At 36.5% G+C, this 26389-nt stretch overlaps 2 protein-coding genes and 1 long non-coding RNA gene across 8 annotated transcripts in view; 2 read left to right on the top strand and 1 right to left on the bottom strand.

Moving 5' to 3' along the window:
• Nucleotides 1-34: 34 nt before the first annotated feature.
• LOC124169808 (mitochondrial pyruvate carrier 2-like) lies at nucleotides 35-7074 on the top strand. Its single transcript, XM_046548577.1, has 4 exons — nucleotides 35-240; nucleotides 344-384; nucleotides 4081-4277; nucleotides 4369-7074. Exons 1-4 carry the CDS (start codon nucleotides 156-158, stop codon nucleotides 4403-4405), a joined length of 360 nt encoding a protein of 119 aa, XP_046404533.1. The 5' UTR covers nucleotides 35-155; the 3' UTR covers nucleotides 4406-7074.
• LOC124169806 (synapse-associated protein of 47 kDa) overlaps nucleotides 7064-26389 on the bottom strand; it is a 76066-nt gene continuing 56740 nt past the window's right edge. For 2 of the 6 annotated variants that reach the window (XM_046548570.1, XM_046548572.1), the window contains exons 6-9: nucleotides 23923-24062; nucleotides 22090-22226; nucleotides 18817-19005; nucleotides 7064-8813 (exon numbers count right to left, since the gene is read on the bottom strand). In XM_046548570.1, the coding sequence (XP_046404526.1) occupies nucleotides 8644-8813; nucleotides 18817-19005; nucleotides 22090-22226; nucleotides 23923-24062 (636 nt within the window). In that variant the 3' untranslated portion in view covers nucleotides 7064-8643. Of the gene's footprint in view, nucleotides 8814-9657; nucleotides 10695-18816; nucleotides 19006-22089; nucleotides 22227-23922; nucleotides 24063-26389 lie in introns of those variants that run through there. The other 4 variants (XM_046548571.1, XM_046548573.1, XM_046548574.1 and 1 more) reach the window with 4 other exon arrangements.
• On the top strand, nucleotides 10702-13962 carry LOC124169809. The gene is made up of 2 exons (XR_006867237.1): nucleotides 10702-11863; nucleotides 11894-13962. It is a non-coding gene; the product is annotated as an uncharacterized LOC124169809 (long non-coding RNA).

The raw sequence follows: 26389 nt of genomic DNA, 5'->3' as shown, positions 1-26389 counted from the left end.
CTATCGATATATTCCGATTTTATATTACTTTGGGGAGGAGGGTAGAAAATGTGGTAGGAGTGGGGACAACCAGTTTTGGTCCTGATGTTGTAAAATTTTCGTCCCTCCTATCAAGGTCAGGTTTTCAAAGATAAGAGAAGTGATTCTAGACCGCCATGTCTTTCGTGTATAGGAGAATAATTTCTGCCGTAGATAAATTTGTGCCACAGAAGCTGCAACCATTGTGGTCTCATCCTGCTGGTTTGTATTCCTTTCATGTTATGTTCATGACTGTGGTCGCATCTCGAAGATTTTACATTTAATTTCTATGCATATTAATTCCTCATTTCGTGTGTCTTCACAGGCCCTAAGACCATTTTTTTCTGGGCTCCTGTGTTCAAATGGGTAAGTGATACCTAATCTCAAGGACTGCGGTTGCATTCAGTGACATGGTCCGTGAATGTGTTAATTTGCATTTGTCAGCATGGATTCTCTGATTTTCTTCGTGTGTGCGCTACATGTAATGCATACGAAGAGCCCAGTCCGTTGTATTAAGGCTGATAAGTAGTGACGACACTTCATGCATACTAATTTTTTCTGTTCTGACTATAAGGCTGCGAATGTATTAATTTGTCAGGTAGAAAAATTCATGGATTTTTAAGGTGAATGTGACTTCGTTAGTATGGGATAAGATTATATAAACAATTCCTACATAATTTTGATGATTTAGCTAAGAAAACACTAAATGAAATACTGAGAATTCTGAACTATATTACTGGACTGTGATACCGTTCTCTATAAATGCACTTCTTTTATGGCAGCAATAGATCTAGAGTAAAAAGACACTATTTAAAAGTAAAGAGCGTGCATCACTCATCTCTCTTTTCCATGTCTTTTATTACATTCTTACTTGTTTTATAGGCAGTCTGGCGAATTGTGTTACTGACTCTATCATAATGTAACTCAGAAGGAAAAATTCTCATTCTCACTTTGAAAAATGTCTAGGAAAAGTTGCAATTTCTCAGAATTCTCTTGAATGTGCCTCTTATCAATGAGAGGATCCATAATGGTCAGGGAAGTCTTGTGGATAGCAGGGAAATGAAATGTACGCGTTAATGTACCATGTAAATAGGCTTTAAGGAACTTAAAAGATTACGTATGTAAAAAAAACAGTAACAGATGTAATGATTGCTCCTACTGGTACCAGTCTCTCTTGCCTTTATTGTAGTCAAATGTTTTGTAAATTTTTACCAGAAAACCAATGCATATAAAGAAAGTACTTTATGATATACCTTCTTCTCGCTTTACTTTCTTTTTTTAAGACTTCTCTTTGAGCTTTTTCTAAGACTTTTCTCTAATAATATTATATGATGATTACTATTTAATAACTTAATATGAAAAATTAAATAACTCATTAAAATGTTTTTTAACTTTGCCACCTCCTGAAATTGCCATCTGGACCACCCTACGCCCTAGTTCTTGTCTACACTGGGGTGTATGTTTAGCTTAATGAAGCCATCAAGATCGTGAAATACAAACAGAATCTCACAGACAGATTGAAGATAAGCTACGAATGGAGCCCCGTCATCTGCAAAATTTATCCATTTCCAATCCCAACTGCCCCGAGGCATTCTTCCACCCTTGCCACTTGAAATAGATACAACGCCACCATCACCAAGTGACATCATTTCGTCCTGTGAATGAGTGGCCAACTGTGGGTCACAAAACTTGGGCACAATCTCATGAGTGCATCGTCAGGGGTACACGCACGTGTCACTTCAGTCGTGTCGTTTCCAATGCTTTCCATTTCCCATTAGAATGGCGAAGTTGGGGATTACATTGTTGGCCTCAGAATTTGATTGCTGTGTAAAAATGTTCAGGGGTCTTGTTTATATTTACTCTGAGGTTTACATATCCACCTACATACTTTCAATAAACCACATCTCCACTCCTTAGGGATATAAAAATTTGACGTGTAATAAAAATATCACAATGTTAAATGAAACTACTGTGTACTTTCCACACTGATTATGAATTATCCCAATCTATTTCAACAACTATGTGTCATATTCAAAGAGAAGAGCCGCCTGAAACCATGAAAATAACACTGTTTTTGAACTTGATCTTGGTAGTAAAAAAGCAGGGTAATTTGCCGACCTCAGTGGCAGTGGGGTAAAGTCCTAGCCCAATAATCCGAAGGTTACAGGTTCAAGTCCCTCCTGTGTAAGTAAGCTTTATCCAGCATGTGGGATGTACAGGTGTTGATTTTTCGGATCTTTGATGTCAAGGCCATTGCGAGCTGTTTTCGGTATAAGTGGAAATTAAAAAAAGCTATGTGGAACGTAGAGGGTAGGTCCATTCAACATGTCTAAACTAGAGAAATTCGTCTAGTATCCACAGGGTTCCAACTCAACTGTGAAAACATTAAAACCGTGAATAAGCTGTGAATTTCGTCTACCGTGAAAAAACTAGAAATAGCCGTAAATTTCGTTCTAAAACCTTAAAATCCTCTCAAACTTGATTGTAGATCTACGATTGACGAATCGAAAGAAAAATCGATTTTTCGATCATACTCTCAAGGTCAGTAACTCGCAAACAATGTCCCCGCATTTGACTGCACACGTATATTCAAAGTGCAATTATGTATTGGTCCGTGTGTCATGACGAGATACAGACCTTAAGCCTGTGATTGGAAGACCGGTAACCAAAGTGCTCATCAATCCTTGCAAAAAATCAGACTCCTCCTCTTCACTTCCCTGTCACCCTCCATTTTCTCACTCACAACCTTTAGCCGGCTCTAAAATTTGCTAACGATAGGCGACATAAAAAGAGCACTTTCATTGCTGCGTTTGCATTGCCGGCGTTTATCGCGTTTGGTAAATTTTTAGTGAAACGTGTGGTTGGTGATTTTTATGTGATCAATATTTATTCCTAAAATAAAAAAAACAGACCGTGAATTTGACGAAATATAGACCGTGAAAACCTGGAAAAAACCGTGAATTTTATAATTCAGTTAGAGTGGGAACCTTGATCCAGTAATTTAAGATCTCATTGGGTGCGTAGCGGTCATGTGAATTTCTGGTCAGGAAAAAACTTCAGAAGCAAAGCAAAGGGTGAAAATAGTATTACAGTAGAATGTGTAGAGTATTGCTGTGTTTGAGGTGGGCATTTTATTTTGTTTGCGTCCAGAAAGTGGGAGAGGAATGTGAAGACAGGTCATTGGCTCAAAATTTGGCTGAACTGAAGGTCTGCAGGGGAAAGCAAGCTACTTAGAAGGCTGCACAAATAACGATGAACCGATTCATAAGAAATCATCATTCTCACTTGACACTTCTAAAGAATCTTGATATTCATAATCATAACACGAGAAGCAGAGACAATTATGCTGTGAGACAACATAACCTTTGTATTTTTAATACTGGTCCTGTCACCATGAGTTGCAGGATTTATAATAACCTACCTGCCTCATTAAAAGATGAAAAGGTGAAAGGAAATTTCTCCTCTAAATTAAAGATGTACCTTTTAAACAATACCTTTTATTCTATTGAGGAATTCCTCAATTCTTAATTGTTTTGTTGTAACTGTGTAACATTCTTTTATGTATTGTTCATTCAGAATCTCTTGTGTAAGTGTTTATCCTTTTTGACGGGTCCTATATATGTTTTTGCATATCTTTTGGCACCAATAAATTTATTATTATTATTGCAATAATGGCTACCCTAGGATAATTTTTGTCATTTGTGTGATTTAAAATATGTAATCTCATATTTTTAAGCAAAGACTGCTCTGGTTTTTTTTTTTATGTCAACTGGAATGCGCTACCCCCCCTGAACATATAAATTTTATTTCACAATCTAATTTGCTACATTTTTCTGCTAAATCTCTTTATAAAAGTGCTTTGCCAATTATAGAAATTCAGGGGAATTTAAAAAAATCACACTGGAAGTCGGGGAAATTGAAAATGGTAAGATAGTATGAATCCTGTGTCATTAACCCGAGGAATTCTCCTGCCATGATGACCAAAGTGTGGATGAATATTTTTAAACTGTAATGTCTTAATTATATTATCTATTTCAATTAAATCTTTTTTCTTCCTCGCAGGGCCTTGTGATTGCAGGTTTAGGAGATCTTGCAAGACCTGCTGAGAAGCTTAGTGTGCCTCAGTCGGGAGCTTTGGCAGCCACTGGAGTGATATGGTCTCGCTATTCACTCGTCATCATTCCCAAAAATTGGGGATTGTTCAGCGTCAATGTTTTCGTGGCTATCACCGGTTCATATCAGCTTTCTCGGGGATTGAAGTAAGTTTTCTGATATTTTGATCTTTCTAGTATTTGGGTGTCTTTTAGCACCTGCTCAAAATTGATATTTATGTGACCTTTTCAATTGCAGATATCAGTGGAGCCTTAAAGAAAAGAAGAAAGAATAATCAAATCTTCCACTCAATTTAGATACATGACCATGTATAGTGAATTTTTTTATTGTTTATTTGTTAATTTTATTATAAACATGCATAGGTAACGTGTAATTTGGGCTGAGGAATCATCGTGGTTCTAGTGAATGGAGTGATGGAAATAGTGAAGCCCTTCATGCTAAATCATATTTGTGGCTTGTTGATTTGCATCGGTCTGTGTTGTACAGGCAATTTTGGGAGTATGTGTGTATGTTAAATGTATTACCTATCATGTTTTGATGGAGGATGAGGGGGAATTTTAATCATGGCATAGCCCTTGTTAATTTGAAAAAAATCTCCACAGCCCTTCATGTTATACTATTCATATATTTTATAGGTCTACAAGAAGATGAAAGTTTTTAGAATATGCCCATCAACAGTAAGCATAGGCGTATAATTTACTCATTTAATCTTCCCACTGTAGGCGAGGATAGATCTACTTACTGTAGGGGACCTGTGATGATTTTAAATATTTCAGTTTGATATTAAATGTATTTATAGTACCTGAGACAGGGGTTTAATGAACTGCATATTGCTAAACATTCAGAGATTGATTTTGTAGTGCCTTTTCTTGCACACTTATCATCGAAGGTTTTAAATACTATTTTCTCCAAGCCCAAGCATTGAACCTTAATTAATCAAACCAATTGCAGATCAGGTAGAATTCTTGTCCACGTGACCTGTTGTTCAAGGCAAATGGTTTTCAGGGATAAATATTTGCTCATTTTACTTTCCACGTGCACAAATGAAGAAATCGTCTGCTAGTTGAAATCATCAAATGTCTGTTACCATGTGCGTCACAGTACATGTATTTGATGTTACACATTTTATATGATTCAGTCAGTGTATCAACCCATATATTGATATTATGATTAGGTAAAGAGAGGACTCGACCCATGAACTTTTACATATGACAACTCATTCAGTGATTCGACCTTAACATTGGTTTGAATAGGTCAGGGTAGAGCTCACCTTAAGATTTATCTGCAGGTGTGTGAATATCATGTATTCAGGGAAGGGGATCCTGTTCCTTTCCCTTGGCCACTTTGAGGGTTTTATTTGAGCAAGTCCAAAGGCTTCATCAATCAGCAGCCTAGCAGACTCACTTGTTTACCTACTCGGCTCGCCAATAGGTAAAAGGGAGCACAGTAACTTAGGAGCGTAGATACCCCCTAATAAAAACCCTCTTCAAGTCTGATGTCTGATTTGTGATCCAGTGGAAGGAACTGGCCCACTTATCCTTGTGTGATATTCACATATCTGAGGCTTAGTGTGGGGTGATCTCTAGCCACAACTATTTAAGCAAACTCTCAGGTTGAATCGTTGAGTGAGTGAAGGAAAAGTATGAGCATATGATCCTTTCCGTTTGACGCATTAATAGGAATAAGGAACATCGTTCTTGCTGAAATTGGCAGCGGGTTTGCGTATGAAGCATATTATCCTCTGCCTCCTAGAAATGGAAAGTTGATTTGGTGCTACACTGAAGATCTTTCACTATCGGCCGGTTAACTCGGTGGGTTAGTTGAACTGTGTGCTACTTATGCTCTGGTGGTCTAAGAGGCTAATCGAAACAATGAATATTGAGCGCTCACATTGAGCAGCGATCTAGAAATTGCATTCAGCACAGTTTTCTATAGCTGTTAACCGTATGCTATAGTGTGCACCATACTCCCCCTGAATGTAAGAAATAAATGCTTTATATTATCATGAGTATTTTACTGTCACCATAGACACTTTGTAGATCAGAATTCTCATGTTAAACTCTGTTGAAAATTAAAGAACTATTCGTGTAGTTCATGCACAAATTTTTCTGTGTTGTGGAAACATCACATTAATATACCCTATTCAATAATTAAAGGATTTTTACGTGGTTTACTGACTATCATGTTTCGTGTCGCTAGGATTGACAGTTTCTTGTCATAGCTTCATAATAGTAATAATGAAGGCTGTAAGTTTGGAGTACATCTATCCAAATTGTTGGCAAAGCTTTGTTGTAAGACATAACTACCCAATAGAATGCTGAATGCAGTTGTTGTTGTGTAGATGAGACTATGGATAATATTCCATTCACCATGACTTTTTGATAAGGCAATTTTTATGAATATGAATTTACTAATATATCGTGAAATGAGTTGTACGTCTTAGGACATATAATTTTCTTGATGGATGCTTTTCTGAGATTTCTATCAAGCCCTACTAAATGTTAATGATCATACTCAAAAAGTTATGACTCATAGAATCAATAGTAAGTTGTCATGTCCTGTCCTCGGCAAGATGCCAAAGATGAAGTTCAATATGAATTCTTCAATTCTTAGCGTTGGATGTAGTTCAACAATTTTGTGAATAGTAACTCTCTCAACAGAAACTGCGTGTAACTTTGACACTTAAAGGTTTGAGATTTTTCTAATTTAAGAAAACTTAAATATGAATGTGGCCTCATTGAAAAATAAAAGCATGAAGTGCAATTGGAGTAGAGAAGGTACAAGGAGATTAAAATCAGTTTGAGTTTACACCGTTGTTATGCCTATAGTAACTGGAATTTTTATTTGTATATTTGTTTTTAGAGAAAGTTAATGAATTAAATGTTTATTCTTGTTAAAACTCTTTGTATAAATATGACAATGAATACACTTATTTTGCTTTAAGCTGGCAGTTTTTTATTTTTGTCACGTACACCAAGTGTATCACATTAATAGTGTGTTTCAACACTTTACATTTCTACATGAGAACTAATTGTTACAGACTGTAACTGAAGCAAAAGTGGGTTACCCTCAGCTCCAGCTCACATGGAAATGAATATCAATTGGGTTAGATTTAATTAGTACCTTTTTTCGAATTTTTTGTCTTTATGCTCACAGGTCATGTTGTTCACTAATGTCAAAGTATCATTCAATTTTGATAGTCATCTTTATGTATGAATATCAGGCACTCAAGATGTCTGTGCTTTTACATGTTAAAGAATATTTTGGGGAAAAGCTATACAGTGAAGTACTCTACTTTTATTTACAAACATCCACACAGTTATAAACAGAAACCAGAATGAATCTCTCTCATTTAGGAAAAGTGATTCTTCTTATCAAACTGTTAACTTGCTCCTGTGACTTATTTTGATTATAAGTGTAAGTGGAGCAGCATTTGCGTCTTATTTATACAAATGATAAGTACAAAAAATAAGAGGTACTCATACAGAATTTAGTGTAATGCATACAAGCTAACACTTCATGGGCACAATTTTCCAATATAAAAATTCTTTCCTCTTAAAAAGAAATGTTCATCTAAAAATAAAGAAATTTCAAATAAATATCCTTCAGACACTAGTTACTGATAACGTCTTCAAACTTAGAATGTACACCACCATGAAAGACTGATCCAGAAATGCTCCAGCAAAATGTGAAACAGAATCTCTCTTCTCAATTTACAAAACTTGTTCGCACTGCTTATTTCTCAGACCAAACAACCATTTCCTTCCATATGTGACAAATACAAAGACAAAACAAGAGTTATGAGTGACATTCAACCATGAATTGCGCATGTGTTTTATTCTGATGACACAGCACACATCCAGGAACACAGTTTGAAGATGGAAGTTAGTGAAATTTTTACATCAACGCTGAAAAATTATCTAGATAACAATCTTGTCACAGAAAATGTACAGTTTTGAAATATTGTATATTTAATCTGGTTTATATACATTTTAACCTACCATCCATATTTATCTATCATAAATACCTTTAAAGATAAATATTTAACCTCATTTCAGAGCAGACAGTATAATACAATATATAGTTTTCTCAATTTGTCAACTTCTAAGTCAACAATATTGGATTTCACCTACCAATGATTACCATACAAGTATTATGAATGGAAGGATCATAAGTGGTTTAGATTAAAAAAAGTTAAATAGACAACACCAATAATTAATCTTCATGGTTAATATTGGAATGTAACATGTAAAAAATATCACTGAAAGAAAAACTTCATATATGCACTTTTTGATGGAGGTTTAATTGATTCCATCAATTCAACAGCCAAGGACATATGGTAGGAATAATGAATGAAAAATAACAATTTTTACATCATATCTCTCTCTTAACTTTTTCACATAACATATCTCCCCTCAACTATATGACACATGCCATTCATTGCCGTAATTATGACGAGGCCTTGCAAACCAAGTCAACCACATCGGAGGAGGGGTCACGACGTCCTCCTTCTCACTTGTAGTCCTCCTCCTCCTCGGCGTCCAGCATTTCCTGTATCTCATCCTCGAGGTCCTGATCGTTGTTACCCTTGCCGGCCTGACCGCCCACTCCCTTGCCTTCCACTATCTCAAAGCTCTGCAGCTCTGCGTGGAGTTCCTTCTCCCAATCTTCCTCGCCTGTCGCTGCCGTGCCGTCGTCGTCGCCGCCAACAGTTGGAGGGAAGAGAGGTAGTGATCGGCCGCAGGGAGAACGGAAAGATAAAGGAGTGGGGAGGAGCCAAGGAGTGAGAGAGAGAAAGAGAGAGAGAAAAATCGGAACTCGTGTGAAAAAAGAGGCAAAACTAAAATAAACCATGTGTATTTTCTCACGGATGTGGGTTGGGAGGGAGGGGGGGAGGGACTTGGGGTGAGTTATAAGGGGAGTGTGCACTGCCTGTCAACAGGGGGAGGTACGCTATGAGGAGGATACAGCTGTGAGATTTTGTGGAATTCTTGGCCTACGGCGGTTTTACTCAAGTGGTGGTTGAGGAACTCAGAGAAAGAACTCTAGGCCGATGAAAGAAAAAGTGCCAAAGAGGGTGAGGGTGTACGAAGGGCCGGCCTAAGGCGAGTGCGATCGCGATTTCAGAGGGGCACCAAAGTGAAAGGAAAAGAGAACTAAGTGCAAAAGCAACTACGAAATTATTATGCACATTAACGAATACCATAATTAAGGACAGCTCGCACGATACTTAGCTCCTGATGGCTATCAACACTGCAATGATAGAAAATTAATTTTACCAAACTGAATCAGGTTAAAATTGCCCAAATTCCAGTTTCTGTCACCAGACGCTGCCTGCTCATTCCAATCTTTCCTTGGCTAGCTGCAGTCTAGATTAAATCCACCAAACATCTTGCCGCTAGACTACATGCTTTACTTAAATATTTATTGCTAATTTTAGAAGTTTTTGGTTTTTATTCCCTTTAAAATTAAAACCTCAGCTCTGAAAATTTTCAATTATGAAGTACCCACATAATTTTTCAGATGTTTTCCTATTCACATTTACATTGCAAGGGGCACGAAAACTCACTCTTGCACACGCAACATTTTGCTCTTAGGCTGGCCCTGGGTGTGTGCGCCTGGATAGATCACTCACTACTTGGCGCATAACCTTCAATGGGAGGGGAATCTACGTTTTCAAAAAATAGGATGCTGAACCAGTGCCTCAGTAATGTTATTAATACGAAGGCATTTAAGTTAACTGTTCATAGCTGTCACAGAATCAATGACGACAGAGTCATATAGCATTATTGTTCCATTCCCTGTAAAACTGCAACCTAATAATCAAAAGTAAGTTTGGCTTCATTTCCTACAAGCTTCTCCTGTACTGCACAGTGCCAAAGTATTGTCTTAAATGTTGATTAATATCCTGATAAGATCACTCCACTATTTGTTTCTAGAAACCCTAAGTATATCAGGCTTTTAGCTTCAACCCCATTTCCTAAAACGTATGAGAATATCAAACACAGTATTTCAATTTCAAGGTTAATATTTACATTTGAGAAAAATTACCAAGTAGGTAGTTCTTTTTGAATCGAGAAATGTTAGTTAATAAGTGTTCCATTAGTCATGCAATTTTATTCAAATTAATTCATTCGTATCCACAATGCAAAGACCATGTGCTTAACACGCAAAACACATTCCAGTAAATATCTGTTGGGTACAGATTAATTAAAAAAAAAATATCCAACTTGAAAACAAGAAATGAGAACATGCACTTATAACATTTCTTTGGTGAAGTTAATAATAATAAAGTCTAAATTCTGGGGATAAAAGCATCAGAGGAGATGGGGCAAATGCAGAAAACATTGGGACGATGAGAGGTGTAATTAGAAAAAAGGCAGGTGTGATTCACGGTGTTTTTATATTTCAGGGTTCAAGGGAGACTCATAACGGTTGTTGTAATGGGGGAGTTTTTGAACAGGATAGGAGGGAGGGGAAGAGGTTGTTGGATAAAGTGGATGAAGAAGGGAGAAGCCTTGTTTACGCTCCGGTGTGCTTTTGTTTGCTCGTTCTTCTTTAGGCTGTCAGAGAAATGGGAGGAGCCACGAAAAGAGAAGAAGATATTTGAAAAATCAACCACCAACCCTTCCTTTTTTTTTAAGCTTAAAAAACGGAGAAGTAACAGTGCACAATCATGAGAGGTTAAGCAGAATTTCAGAAAAAAATGCTACGGAATGTGTGATCACACTTCAGGATGCTGTTTTGCAAATACTGAGATTTTAAGGAAAGAGAGATTTCCATGAGTGTACTCCCAAACACACAATTCCCACATCCTTCACAATGGTTACACACAAAGTCTATCAAACTAGTCACATCACCCGAGTTTCTCTCAGTAAAGAAGATAGATTGAGCACATGCAACCACTTCACAATTTAAGTAAGTATGGATAAATGTTCATCCGATAACATAGATATTATACAGTAAATGCCTTGGGAAAAAATTCCCATCAACAAGGAATCAAACCACAGTTCCAGGAATTCTTCTCTGGGCCAGGTTATCCATAGCTGACGTTTTGACTTGCTCATCGTCACAAGTGATCTCACCAGTCCTCATGGCAATGCACAAGGCGGCATCAGCAAAGGAAAACCTGACCCACAGGAGAATTTCTACAAATAGCAAACTGGGAAAGCATACAATCCTATTTCAAAGCATGGGCCTTTGACTTTTCGGGCCACTGAGCAGACCACTAGACTGTACAGGTTCCTATGGCAATTTACCAAGGTTTATGGAGCTAGAACAGAATTTCCCATGGTAATTAATGTGAATTTCACCACCATTCATGTGGCAGTGCTGATTATAATTACTACCAATCCTTGTGCTGAAATAGGGCCCACCACATGCAGTGGCTTCTTTTTCCCCCACAGGATTTTAAAAAACAACTTGTATCCTTGTATACAACAATACTGGAGTATGAACTATGGTGACATTCTCGTTAATTGTCGTAGAAATTTTATATTCCAAGGCAATCAAAATGAGTTTCACCATTGCTCACAGTACACCAATGAAATGCTCCACATTATACTGCCAAGCAAGGCTTAAGCCCTGGGTTCACCACTGGCACCGTCTTTTTTGGAAGTCCATACTCCCTGACCATCTAGCAATCTTTGATGGGCTGCAAGGGCCGAGCATCTAGCACCACGAATCTTGGTAAACTACTATGGTAATCAATGAATCTGGCTTATCCGGCTAGGTAATCAATGAATCTGGCTTATCCAGCTAGGTAATCAATGAATCTGGATAGCACAGTGGTCAATACAGTGGCCTAGAAACCCAAAGGCCCATGGTTCTTTTAACAGTGCAGGGGATTTTTTAAATATGGGAATTGCAGTGACTTTAAAGTCATTCACGTGGCAGTTGAAAAGTTAGACAACATAATCAATAGGCTAGATTACTCTCTCCAGGACCTTGATGATGAATACTCAATGCTATATGATTAATGAATAACAAATTTGAATAAAATATTTTAAATTCTGTAACTTTACTTAAAACTAGGATCAAAAAGATCAATTGATTTGGAATCAGTCATGCTATCATACGTTCATGCTCCCACATGACGGAAAAGGCAACATATCATCATTAGGCAATGCAAAGTCAACGGCAATATTCCCCAAAAATCTGTAAAAATATCCAATCTCATGGCAAGAGTTTGAAAACCTGCTAGATATATATTCTTTTCACCTTTAAAAACATTCGACTGATAAAACACCTCCTTTCAATAAATCAAGACATTTTGCACACCAGTGAAAATGATAGTAAGTTGAAACAAATTTTTGCATTAAGAAATAATGCTTCCATAAACTTTTCTGCATTAACTACAGAGAACACTAATTTGCATTGCTAGAGCAAGTACTTTCTTTTGTAAATTAAAAACTTTTAGGGATGTTTATCAATTTTTTCCTCCCACTCATTAGAGACCGAACATTAATCCAGTTATCAACAAAGAAAGATGATTTGATGAATCTCTCCATTCGAAAGGGGACTAAATCAAGGGATTACAAACATCTCACCAGAACATTGAATTACTTAATATCTCACACAACAAGCAATGTTTCATGAGATAAATTGGCAAGCAAGAAGTTCATCAATGAAAACTGGAATCAAAGCAATTATGATAAGCTAAAAGCCAAATATGTACTAAGGAATGTTTTCAGTGCAAGGAAGTCAATTAGAACCAGAATACGATGGGGTAAAGAGAAAAAAAAGCATCCACTTGTCAGCAGCTGCCATTGCAATTCTAGGGGTTAACTTCTGAAAAATGTAGTTATTGCCATAGTACTTTGGAAACACATTGACACTCAGCTATTACACTCATGCCCTTTGGAAATTTACGCATTACAATACATTGAAATCCCAGTTAAAACCACATCTTTCAATAAATTAGTGTTTGTGTGAAGCCTTTCTTCCTTCATTTACCATTCGCATATTCAGTAGTTTGTCCACAAACACATATTATTTTCCCTGAATCATTCACTTTAATGCTCGAAAAATCAAACAAAAATATGTATACAGGGAGTGAAGGAAAAAATAATACAAAAAATCAGGAACAAATAATGATGGCCAAAAGTTTTATCTCACAAATCCAAGGCGAACCACCATAATGAATAATGCACCATTAAGAAGGTCATATGATGACTTCCCTTTCTCCAACCTTAATTCAGTACTCCATTAAAGAATTTACTTATAATTGAAGAAAAATAAACGAAAAAAAGTGACAATAGTAATAATGGGCTTCCCTAATTTTATCTTGAGTCAGTTAACCCCAAAGGTCCAATTTACCTGATAGAACAGGCGTAACTCAGTGAAATTCTATGTGAGTGACAATAAATAAACTTGGTCAAGTTTCATGGATTTTTGATGATCTGGACCAAGATTTTGACCATGCTACAGCTCAAAACCTGGACAAGTATCATTAATGGTCATTGAAACATTAAAAAGTTGATTTACTCTATCATTCACATTGTCAGATTATTTTTGCAATTATTTTATAGAAAGTAAGAAAATTATTTCAAGCAACAAAAAAGGTAAAGCATAGGGTGACAAGAGCAAAGAAAAACATAAAAAAGACAAGCCACTCAAAGAGTTGGGACTTGGGAAAGGAAAATTATTCTCTTAGCACGTTCCACATTGATACTTAATCATTGAACATTTCATCACAATGTGCAATTTTAGGAGAGTGCATTTCAATTGCATATCACAAAGCAACAAGAATAATTTAACATTAAAAGCCTGTGAAAGTGAGGAGTGCTTATTTAATTACTGAGTATCAACAAACACGAACAAATTATTGGGTCTAGATGAGCAAAAATAGTGCTTATTTCTGTAAGTCACAAAATTTAAATATACAAGAGAAAAATAGCAAAATACCAGTGATAAAGAGATGGAATTTGATTTTTGTGTGCCTTACAGAAATCTTTGCAGTTATTCCATCGTAATTCCCAAATAAGTCATGCCATGAAAATAAATTATAGTATACTCTCTAAATAGCTCCTATGCAGCTTCAACTGGGCTAGTATGGACGAAGCACTATTCTTTGTTAGAAATAATTGTAGGATCAAAAGCGAAGCCATCAAACAGCCTGCCTATCCATTATGCTTAAATAAGGGTTTTCTCTTTCAAGGGCTCAACATGAAAGGTCAAAGAAATATTATCCAATAATACACCCTCCGGTCATATTTGCTCATGGACACAGTGCATAGCTTGCCTGATTCACCATGGTTTAATTGGCGGTATCTTTTACACTTTATATTTTGATAGTGAATTATGGGATTCTTATTAGGAATTTAAATAGTCCAAATAATAAAAACAGCATTTCTTTGTTACTGTTCAGAGATCCATACAAAGGTGTATGCAACAGCAAAAGCTTGGAAAGGTGGTTTGGAGGAGTTATGTAAACAAGGAATACTACACCGAAGGCAGATTGTGACCTGCACCTCAAGTAGTCCATCAGTAGATGGATGAATTGGTAATGAAAATTACTTGATGTCAATCACTACTTTAAAAGTTCTATCTGACTTAATAAAGAGTTTTAGATTTTAATTCTCAGTTTTAACTTAAGACGTATGGATTTAAACCAAGTGCTTTTCATTACATAATCCAACACTTCTACCAGGTGAAACCTGAGTTAATCACTTATTCAAGAAAAAATTCCAAAGTAACCAATGTATGTCCTTCATTAGCAATTACATAAAACACATACCTATTCCACATGAGAAAAATCTGCTGCTGATTAAGCGTCATTAATTTTCCAAATGCAAAATTTGTGCTCATGAATCATAAACAAAACTGGATTTATATCCCGCACCATAAAAAAAGGCATCAAGAGAAATATATCATTATCACAGCAATAACTGCAAAACATCTAATTTACTCACTTGGTACGGTAAAAAATGATTAATAAAACAACACAGAATAAATGCCACACTGGTTGATTTGGCCTTGCACAGTTTGAAGTGAAAATATAATATGATATAATTAAAAAGCAGCATGCCACCAAAGCAGAAATGTGAATACCACAAAGCAGAAGCTCTCCACAAAACACACCTTCTAGTGATGCTTGCATGTGTGTAGTCCAAAAAAAAAGAAGCCATATCCTTGATACACAATTTCTCTCTCAGAGCAAGCCAAGACCTCAATTTGCACTGATCTCTACGAAGCAAAAAATCCAGACTTATCAGAAGGGAATTACTTGTAAAAGAGAAGGACGTCTCGGATCGAAAATGCTTTCAATGGCATTTCAAGCGATTACAAATGAGTGATTTTCCAGGATTCCAGACGAGTAACACATTTAACTTAAGTTTCAACAGATCATACTTAATGATATTGTGTTCTATTGAAACGGTAGTCACAAAAATTCTTACTCAACAAGAATCTCAATCCCAAGAATTATTCATAAAAATAATTCACTGAGAAAGGACAAAATATCAGTACATATACAAATCACTTCTCAGACAAAAAGAGGAAATGTGTAAGTTGCAATGCATGCTTTCATAATATTTTAAAGCTAATATGCTTTCATAATATAAAAGAGGTAATCTTCAAGCTATTCCAATTTCAAAATTACAAGATAGACAAAAACACTTATTAACAGTTGAGGATTAAATAAATTGGTTTAAAAAATTCATACCAAGCTTTTCTTCCTTCACAGCAGAGATGGCACACGCAATCTCTCTCAGACCCATCTCAACTCTAATTTTAAGTGTTCCAAGCATTGGAGGCAAAATGTGAATGTTTCAACTGTGGTCACGTGATAATACAAAGAGGACAAAGGAAAGAGCCCACGGTATTTTGACTTGAAATCAAAGAGAAGCACTCATGAAAGTAATTCCATGCGACTATGTGCGAAATGAAGGGGGTTTGAGGGTGCACGGAGGCATACGCTTAAAAAATAGACAAGATTTTAAATGAGGTTATCATTATGTTTGTTTTTTTGTATATCACAGAGCTTCAATCATTAAATATCATTTTCTTTTGTATAATATAAATATCATTAATGAATTTCATATTAAAATAAAGAGAACATTTTACAGTGATTGTTGCATGTTGTTTTTAATCTCAAATATGAGAAGAACGTTTGCCTGCTGGACCCTTGCACCCTCCCCAGAAAAAAATCCTGGATCTGCCTTGCATATGTGTTTGTATAGCTCGTCTGTATCATATTTCATTATATGTTAGCATTTTATGCTGTATTAACTTGACGAAACTCATGGATGTATTATCCCAATGAAGTTAATAAATATTATTATTATTATTATGATGCACTGGTTTTCATGATAAAATTTGATAGCAACGAATAAAGGTGCTTCGATTTGGCAATTGATGGCAGTGCATAAATAGCCATAGGAACAGGATAAGATGACTGTTAGGAATGTAAGGCCGTAGGCAGAGGATAGGACTTTTGAGCAAATGTTACATAATGGCACACATAAAAATTGTCGTCACAGTTACCAAGTCCTCATTATCCCAAACTTTGTCATAAAGTTACAGTGTCAATAATCAGTATTAACTGGTATTGAATACGTTTCAGGTCTCCTAATATATGTGCTATGGGTGAAAAAAGTATCTCAAGAAATGAAGTGGCACCACAATGGCTATCTGTAAATTCAGCTACTTCTAACAGTATAATATTCCAAAATCCTACTGCGACAATGGAAATAATGCACCAGAATGTTATTATTAAACGTAGTTAATTGACTTACTTGATTAATAGTTAATTGACTTGAAATTATTGAACGTAGTTAATTGACTTACTAATAATTAAAAAAAGGTAAAGCAATTTGTTTGCCACTGAAGTACTCTCTTGAACTCATTCATGACCGTTCCACAATCATTTTTCACTGTCTTTGTTTACGTATTATGGTACTATAGTAATAAGGAGGGTATTTGTTTTTGTTTTCACTCGAAGTATAAGGAAGTGCATTTCTTTCCCCCGAACAAAGGCTGCAAGCCAACATCAATGAACTTTACAAGCTCTAAGACTTCACCTTTCGTGGACATAGCCAAATTTTATTTTTTTATACGTCATCAACATGTAATCCGCATGGCTGTTTGCACCAGCTCACCTTTCCACTTGTGATGGTGCTCCCATCACTGGCCATTGTGCTGGCAAATACAAAAGGGAATGGGCTCCTTCATCATTCAACGCCTGAAGACGGTAGCAGGAGGGGTGGTGAAACTATCGTATTTAACAATACATATGTGGCCAAAATCTTGATATGTTGATACTATGATATCTTTATAGCATCACTCTAGAGATCAGAAGTTAAACTACATTGATTTATATCCAAGGTGACTCAGCAGATTCGTTCCATTGTTAAATTTTTATGGCAATACTAGGGAAAATTTAAATTTCTCCCCAACATACAATGGAGCGAAAGTATCGCATCCCATGGTAGTCACGAGTAAAAAGTTTCTTTAGAGTGGTGTTTTTATTGAATGGTGACAGCAGTGCATGCAGCATTGCAGCACACATCAAAGACTTGAAGATGCCCACTGCAACTCCAGAGAAACTTTTTACTCACGGCCAAAATGTACATAATGTGATGCTTTTGCTCCACAGTAAGTGTAGGAAACAATATATATTTCCCTTAGAATTGCCATGAAATTTCAACAAAGGAACAAGTCCACTAAGTCCTCGGGGCCATAAATTAATGTTATTTAACATCCATCACAATGAAGCATGCTGTGCACAAAAAATGTAGGGAAAAATTAAGCAATGCCTTATTTATTCAATATCATGAATTTCCACCTTATCCTGCCACAAATCTTATGCTATGATCTTCTCAAAGGCAGGGTTTAGAGAAAAAATGAGCCATAAATTGTACGTATGGAGCACTTGGCACGAGATTCCATTTCCCATATGGAACCTGGAGGCATTAGTGTAAAAATTAGAGTGGAGTTTGGCAGATTTTGAATTTACAAGAAAATTAGCGTGTAACTTTGGAAAGGACAGTGCCAGATTTATTTCACGAGCTTTGCAAACATGTTTGGTTATTTCCAACCGTCAATCATTGAAGAAAACACCTTCAAATGAAAGACGACATGGAGATAAACATGGCATTGCAAAGTTAACTCTGGAAAAGAAATTGATGTAGCTAAGAAACAGCTCAATTCAATATCAATAGCTAATACGTGGCTGTTTACTGAAAAAGTTCTGTAGAAGATTGATGTACGGCATTCAGTAAATGCTATTTTTTTTTCTATGAATGCTTAAAAGCTGAGGCACTACCAAATTTTTTCATTAATCCCATTTAATATTTATTGCTTATTTAATCTGCCTTAATACAAATTGCATAAAAGGTCACGGCCAATCCACTCCGTGAGTCAAGCAAACATAAAAAAATATTGAGAAAATCTTCTGGGGTTCTCAACCAGGTTAATTCAGTCGTACAGGGTGACATTTCGTAAAATGACTAGTCTTCTATTTCCAAGGCGTGTTACTCAATGAATGTCCAATTTTACACAATTGAAAATGGAAGACCAGTCATTTTACGAAATGTCGCCCTACACGAATGAATTAACCTGGTTGAGAACCCCAAAGAATTCCTCAATATTATTCAACAGGGGAAATTAGTCTTTTTTAAAAAATATTCCTCTCCAAAACAGTCGTGCTGCTGTATGTGTGTTATGTCACTCACAGACACCCACCATTTGTCCCTTTTGCACTGCTGCCTTCCTCGTCAGTCTTCTTTGGGCTAATACCAAGCTTCTCCACATCCTGCCTCACCTTCTCTATCTCATGTGGAGCGTGACCGGGCATTGAGTCCGACACAAACTCTGAGTGTGTGGATTGGTGGTGCACTACTACAGGGGTAACTCCTAAACTAGGTTTAACATCTACTAGCCACCAAAATCATAACATGAAAAGAAATACAAAAACAAGTAATTAGAACTGAAAAGAATAAATGTTTAGCAAAAATAAATACCAAACAATAAGGAAATAAAATTCTAGCTTGATCGTTGACAATACTTGGATGATCTAGGTAACATGATGATTACGAATAAGAACTAAATGTAAAATAAATTAATGCAATTCAAATAGATCAGAGCTCTAGAAATGGTAGAGCAAAGATTCTGAAATATAAACTTGCAGAAATGACCTATTTACAGAACTTAAGCAAAACTGAATTTAAATAAATGGAATAATAGTTTAGGTATGGTTTGTCAACATGATGGTGAGTTCCAGCCCACTGAATGACTTTACTGTATCAGTTGCTCATTGACAAGGAATAAACTATTGGCTGGCTGTAGTGTGTGATTTCAGACTTTAATTAGGGTACATTAATGAAACACATTGTCAATTTCCCACAAAAAGGTTTATGATACCACCACTTTTGATACAGTTCGTATAATTTTCAAGTGACTACACTTCCAACAATCTCGTTTAAATATTAAATAGCAAGTAGGGCAAGTTGTGGCGGAAGGGTTAAGAGTAGGAAGGATATGAAAGGAGAGGTACTACACGCCCTTTCCTATAACATACTCTTTATTTCATAAGTGAGATAAAAAAACTCAATAGTTGCTGGAATTTTTTTGACAGCTTACAGCTGCCTATGCAGATTTTAACCTGAGTAAAATCTGTGAAGAATTTTTAAAACAGGTAATCCTCAACCTATGATCAGGATATGTCCAAATATTTGATTGTATATGGGATTGGTTGTACGTCAAAAATGATCTATTAGCCAAAATGAAGCCTAAAACGTAATCTAAAAACTGTACAAAAATGCTGTACTGACTGACATAGATTATCTCCGAGAAGCACACATACTTTTTATGTGCATGCATTAATTTAAATATTACAAGATATCATTAATAATTAATTAATACAAAATTGTAACAAAAACACAGTTGAGAATAATGTCACGATCTGACTGCAGCAATATGCTAGCGATTATCATGGCATTTTCAGGAAGAAGTTTTGAGAAAAATTTCAGACATATTATGTTTTTAAAATAACAGTGGCCCTAACTTTGGATGATCGTACGTCAGAAATTTGTAAGCTGGGGAATACGTTTCCACTGTCTGCTAGGAAAACCTGAAACACTGCATCGTACCATCTCCCTCATGCTTCCTCCCCCACTATTGGCGGGCATTTGAACAAGAGAGACTGAGATGAAGTCACCTGCATCAAAACTGGGCGAATATTCCATGGATGAAAAAAACATGCCTAGGGAGGGAATTGTTGGTGGGGAGAATCTATGACCCGAACCTATGAACCTTAGCCTACGGACCTATGAACTTTAGCCTGCTCCTAATGAAAGGTGCTGATGGGATCACAGGTAATTACTCTACTTACGGAATGGAGAGTATATTCAACCAAAAGAGTGGAGATTTCCCAGAGGAAAAATCATCTGCATCGACTGGGATTCGAACCTGCATCTCCCACATTCAATCGCTTGAACTATCAAGGCATCATCTATCTTCCTCAGTGGAGTTTTGTCAGCTATGGAGGACAAGGTGGTTTATGCAGCCAGAAATACAATGTCAGAAGGAAACACGTTGGTGCACGTAGCATCACAGTCCAGAGGCTAATACCAGAACTTAAAATTTCACATGTTGGGTGCACTTGGGGGCGATTCCATAAAGATACACTGCTGGCTACTTAGCAGTTACTTCCTTGAAGACTGTATCAAATTTGGTTGTGTCATAACACTTTTCTGTGGAAAATCACCAGTCTGTTTTATTTATAAACTTTTGTTAATGCATTGTGTAGGTAAGTTTCAATGGTTTGAATTGTGGCTTGACAGAGCTCCTTGGATGCTTTTAACTTGATTTTAAGTTAATAAAAATGAAAACTGTTGAAAATTTTCTGCACTTGTATGCTTCCTATTGGTTGAGTGATTCATAGGTGTAAAATAATTATAATTTTGTTTTCATCAACTAAACATACATTTCTTATGTAAAACTACTCGACTATGCAAGTTATATGTTCAACTTTTCTCACATGAATTCTGACAGGCCATCAATGCACATCTAGGGAATGATGAAGAATATACCAGTGCAGTCACTTCATTTCCAAAGGCCAAAGAAATTTAGTAATTCCAAGATAACTTGTTAAAGAAATATATTGTACAGTATTCTCTATCACTAAAAGAATCATAACTCGGGTAAAAGTTATTGTTTCAAGTGAGATGCAGGACAACCATTTCATCATGAAAGAAAGATCCTTTGCAGATTCCAATTCATTGAAGACACAACATTTTTCAACATTGTTACAGTACACTTGGCAGTGATGTAACAATTCCAAACCACTTTGTGTCTACAATATAGTTTTTAAGTAGAAACTGCAAAGCACCTTTCATTAATGATTACCTCAAGTAACCAGTGTTGCATTATGTTGTAATAATTTGGATATTAAAGTAATAATTTAATTAAAACTTCCATTACGAATATTTAATCAAGGGTTGTATAAATAGCATAACTGAGCTTCTCATTGGCTAACATGAAAATGTTTGAATACAAGAAAATACAATGATCAATTATAGTTGGAAAGACTGACGTCCATGAGTTCTTCGATATACTTGAGCAATCGTCTTTGGAAAGAAATATCAGTATTAACCCACCAATCGCAGGGCTGACAGTGATAACTATGAATAAGTTTTCCTGGATGAGTTAGTGAATTTTGTGAATGAATAACCACTCTCGGCCTAGCCCTCAGTGGCATAACACTTATTCTCCTCTCCAAAGATGATCGCCAAGTTGATTGAAAAACCTGTATCAGAGACATTTAACTAGTAACAGTCACAAGTCATAAAACTGATCTTTCCAACTATAATTGACATTTGGACTCTCTCGTCTTTGGACATTTTCAATGGTTGCGTGCATAACATCATAGCATAATACACCACATTCAGACAATCTCCAGAAATATAAGACACAGAGAGAAAGAGAGAGATTTCTACGAGTAGAACGGACTCTGACCTGCACCGTCGGGACCTGATTCTGACGCTCCCCGAGACAAGGTGCCCCCTTCCTCAGCCATTGAGGTCAGATCACTTGACTGCCTGATCAGGCCAACCCGATAGAAGTAGTTGCGCCAGAAGTTCTCTTCACTTATTCTGCAAAACAAGGGCATAACAAGACATGTTAGAATCGGAGTCAACTATTATGCCTGGTCTGGACACGTTAGTCATGAGATATAACTTGTAAGGGAATCAAAATGCCACTCCGCAATAGACAAAAGAGTAAGAAAGACAGTCAAGTTCACTGTGAAGTGAAATATGTACACTTTACATTTCAAATTAATGAGTTTAGTAGCATGATGTTAACTATCACTTCACTCACTCAGTGATGAAACCCAAAGTTGGTTTGGATAGGGGATGGGTAGAGCTCACCCCAATACATAGTTCCTTATCCTGGGCTACCTTGCGCTTTCATGATTTTATTTGGGAGTGTCTTACAGCTTCACCTGGGATTTGAACCTGGGACCATTTGGTAAGCAGCCATGCACTCTACCCACTACCCCTAACTAATTAGCACTTTCAAATACAGAAAAAAATATCAAAATTCAGAGTACATACATAAGTGAAACCAACAATGGTTGTCTCAAATCACTCAATCTCATTAAATCATTGAAAAATTAGGTGCAGAGTTACTGAGAGCTTAAAAAATTACTCTGATGGGAATGAAATAATTTAAAAATATCTCCTATATCATGCAAAAAATGTATTGAGAACACAAGTTTCGACGTTGAGACATGATAATGGGACTCAGCTGTCTCTGTCATGTCCATGAGTCTGAACATTATTGTTGTATGTCATATGTCTTGCATTGAAGACAAGCAAATTACCTCTTCTGGCATCCATCTCACAGCTTATATCCCACTATAGACCAGAAATTGAAGAGCACATGTCCTTCTTCACAGAAGAATGAGTACCCACTAAGTTAAAAATTAAGCTAGAGATACACAGCATTTGGAGTCCTTTTGTATACTTTACCAGAACAAATGAAAATAAATGTGTGCATAATAAATTGAAGCAATAGGAGGAGCAACATATTTACAAAGTCAAGAGAAAATGCAGAGCATCAATGAGTGGAGCTACAAAAAATTACCATCAGTGGAAGAAGAGAACCAGATTGGCACGGCACATATCCAATAACAGATTTGAGTCACATATGTGCTGTATCCAATCCTTATCAGTTACACATCAATAATACAAATGATCTGCAAAACACCCACACAAGAAGAGAGATGAAAATAGCAAAGACCACATGAAAGGACATTTTTAATTACTTTGTCAGATGTAAAAAGGAGACAATGAAGTATTTGCAGAGGTGATATGGTGATTGTCAGCACACATCTCTGTATTGTGCAGTGATTGTTCGGGACAGAAAAAGAGACGTATTGATGAGTGATAGATAAAGGGATGGAATCCCTAGATCCATTGCAGAAAATGAGAATGGAGAGAAACGATTATTCTTGGGGCGATTGCTGGAGGAAGGATGGAAAAACAGATCGTGTAATTCAGGCTTAAGCAAATGCGGAGCATTTTGATGAAAAAATTATCAACAATATATTCTTTTGACAGAAAAAGATTTTTGCATTATCACGAAATAATGAGATTGTCCCACAGTATTAGAAATTTTGACTAACAAGGCCCCATTGAAACTCAAAGGAAAAACAATTATGTAAATAATAAAATTCCATTTTCTACTGCACTGTTAAGTGCCTTCTCACCATCTTGTGATGGCACTTAAGTAGTACTTCCCTTTGTAAGACATACATGCATTGTACATAGATAGAAAGATACTTACACTTTGGGAACAAGCTCAAAGCGCATTTGTTGAAGGTTTGGATCTTGAGCGAGAGTGGCTTGAGCCATAGGCATGAATGACTCCAGGTCAAATTGAAATTCTACGCCTACTGGAGGACCTCGTACAAAATTTCGCCGTTCCTGAAAATAAATTTAATTAACACATCAGTGGCACATCATAAATAAATCAGAAAATTCTTTTAACAGTTAGGTCCCCCATCAAAAAGATTTTTTAATAAAGAAACATTACTTTGCATCACATTTTTTACATGAGCAAATTTTCATTGCAATTATAACCTTGTGATTAATAGAATAAATAAACTGAGATACTGATTAGCTGCAATGAATATGTCTCAAGGTAGGGAATACAAATGCTAATTTAAGTTGGAAAGTAAACAAGCTTTAGTTGAGAATTGGATTCTCTGTCTTCGGACAGTCTTATGCTGAAATTATGGCTGGTTACAATGTTGCTAGGTGTGTACATACAAAGACGTTTCTTTTGCAAGGAAAATAGCAAAAATACAGCTCAATTCATATTTAAAGCTCTCTGGTGTGACCATAAAATGCACTACTTTCTTTATTTTCAAGGTCCTTCTTGATAGAATTCTGCTTATTAAGTTAGTTTAGTTAAATTAAGTGAGAGAAAATCAAAGAATAACACATATGTTTCCAATCATGATTGTTAAGGAATTATTTTTTAATTACACCCATAAATGACTGCTAAAGTTGAATCACTGGTCAGTGCAATTTTAGACTTTTCAGTCAATGAGCGTCACCAACTGAACGACTTGTCCGAGGTACTTTATACAGTGGATGCCTTGGCACGATTAAATGAATGTTCCCCAGGAATAATGTTAGCAAATATGGAGCATTTGTAACAGAAAAAAATAACCAACAATGAATTCTTTTAATTGAAAAAGTTTTTAGCATTATCATAAAATAATAAGATTGTCCCACAGCACTTTAAATGCTGACTAACAAGTTTATCAGAATTTCAACATCATTTCTAAGGTACAGGACCTTCAATTGTAGCACTACAAACTGGTGGCAGTTATCACGTGGTTTAATCGTTAAATACATAACGCAGCTTTTTCTGGATGCTTCCGGCATTACCAACCGGGGTTGGGCGTTACCATCAGAGGTGAGGCAAGGGAATGAAGGTAATTAGAGGAACAGGAGGTTTTCAGAGGATACAGAGGTTAAAGAAGGCTATTTGGGTTTCCAGCCGGGTGGTCTCTCTCCATTCTGCTGACGTTTCGGAACACGTGTCGTGTGTTCCTTCCTCAGGGCTGATGAAACGTCGGCAGAATGAAGAGGGAGACCACCCACCTGGAAGCTCGAATAGCCTTCTTAGGCAATATTCGCCGGCAAAATATCAGATCTTACAATACAAAGGTTTTCAGAGAGGTGAGTGAAACATGATGGCCTGCACCAAATCCCAAGATAGTGCTCTTATGTCGATGCACCTTGTTTTCAGCAAACTCTGATAAAATACTTTTATGCGCATTTCTCTGCATTTGTTAAAAAATCAAAAATAAATACTTACATGCAAGAAAGAAATTTTTAAAAAGTCATACCTCCATATTTCTCCATTTACACATACAAATGTTACAGCAAAATTTTACTCTCAGTTTAATTTTTCGAATATTCTACAGATTCAGATTCGAATAAGACTTTATACTTTTATTAGGATTATTCTTCAGCACATCTCGGTTTACATACTGCCACAAAAAGAGCCGCTAATCCTATGAAGGGTATATGCTAATGAACAGGGAAAGGGCCTAACTCTCTCATGTTGGGTCCCTAGGACAGGTGATGGATACACTCGTGCGACTCTACTCCTTCAGAGAGCTCCATATAGAGAAGTAAAATTCTTACTAAGGTACCTTGGAGAGCATTTTCCTCCACATGACTATGGCATGAAAAGGTTGAATGGCCCAAGACACTCATGATATTAGAGTAATTTAGAAACTCTGCAGCCAATACAACCAACATTTTGCCTTGCTTGGGCTTCATTTGTTCTTAGCACATGACAGAAAATTTTAGCAAAACCACCATCATCATCATAGGTCATCAATTCTAAGATTGGTTTGACGCAGGTCTCCATTCCTCTCCACCATCCACACGTATTTCTTCTCTTTTACATCCTTTATAACCCTTTGTCGTATGTAAATCATTCGGGGCCGTCCCTTGCCCTTCTTCCCTTCCACCTGCCCCTCCACGATCGTCTTCATCAGGCCACTATGCCTCATTATTTGCCCTACTAATTTGTCCCTTGTCTTCTGCTTAAGGTTTTTAGAAGACTTCTCTTTTCTCCCACTCTTCTTAGCACTTCCTCATTGATCTCCCAAAGCTTTCTCCTTGATTTCATTGATGACTTTCTCGATGTAAACATAAAAAATTATGAGGGAAAGTGCACACCCTTGCCTCACACCTTTTCCTATTCTTGCTTCTGCACAGTTGGATCC

The sequence above is a fragment of the Ischnura elegans genome, chromosome 12, assembly GCF_921293095.1.
Source record: "Ischnura elegans chromosome 12, ioIscEleg1.1, whole genome shotgun sequence".
NCBI classification, from domain to species: Eukaryota; Metazoa; Arthropoda; class Insecta; order Odonata; family Coenagrionidae; genus Ischnura; species Ischnura elegans.
This window is presented reverse-complemented; position numbering and strand designations above follow the sequence as displayed.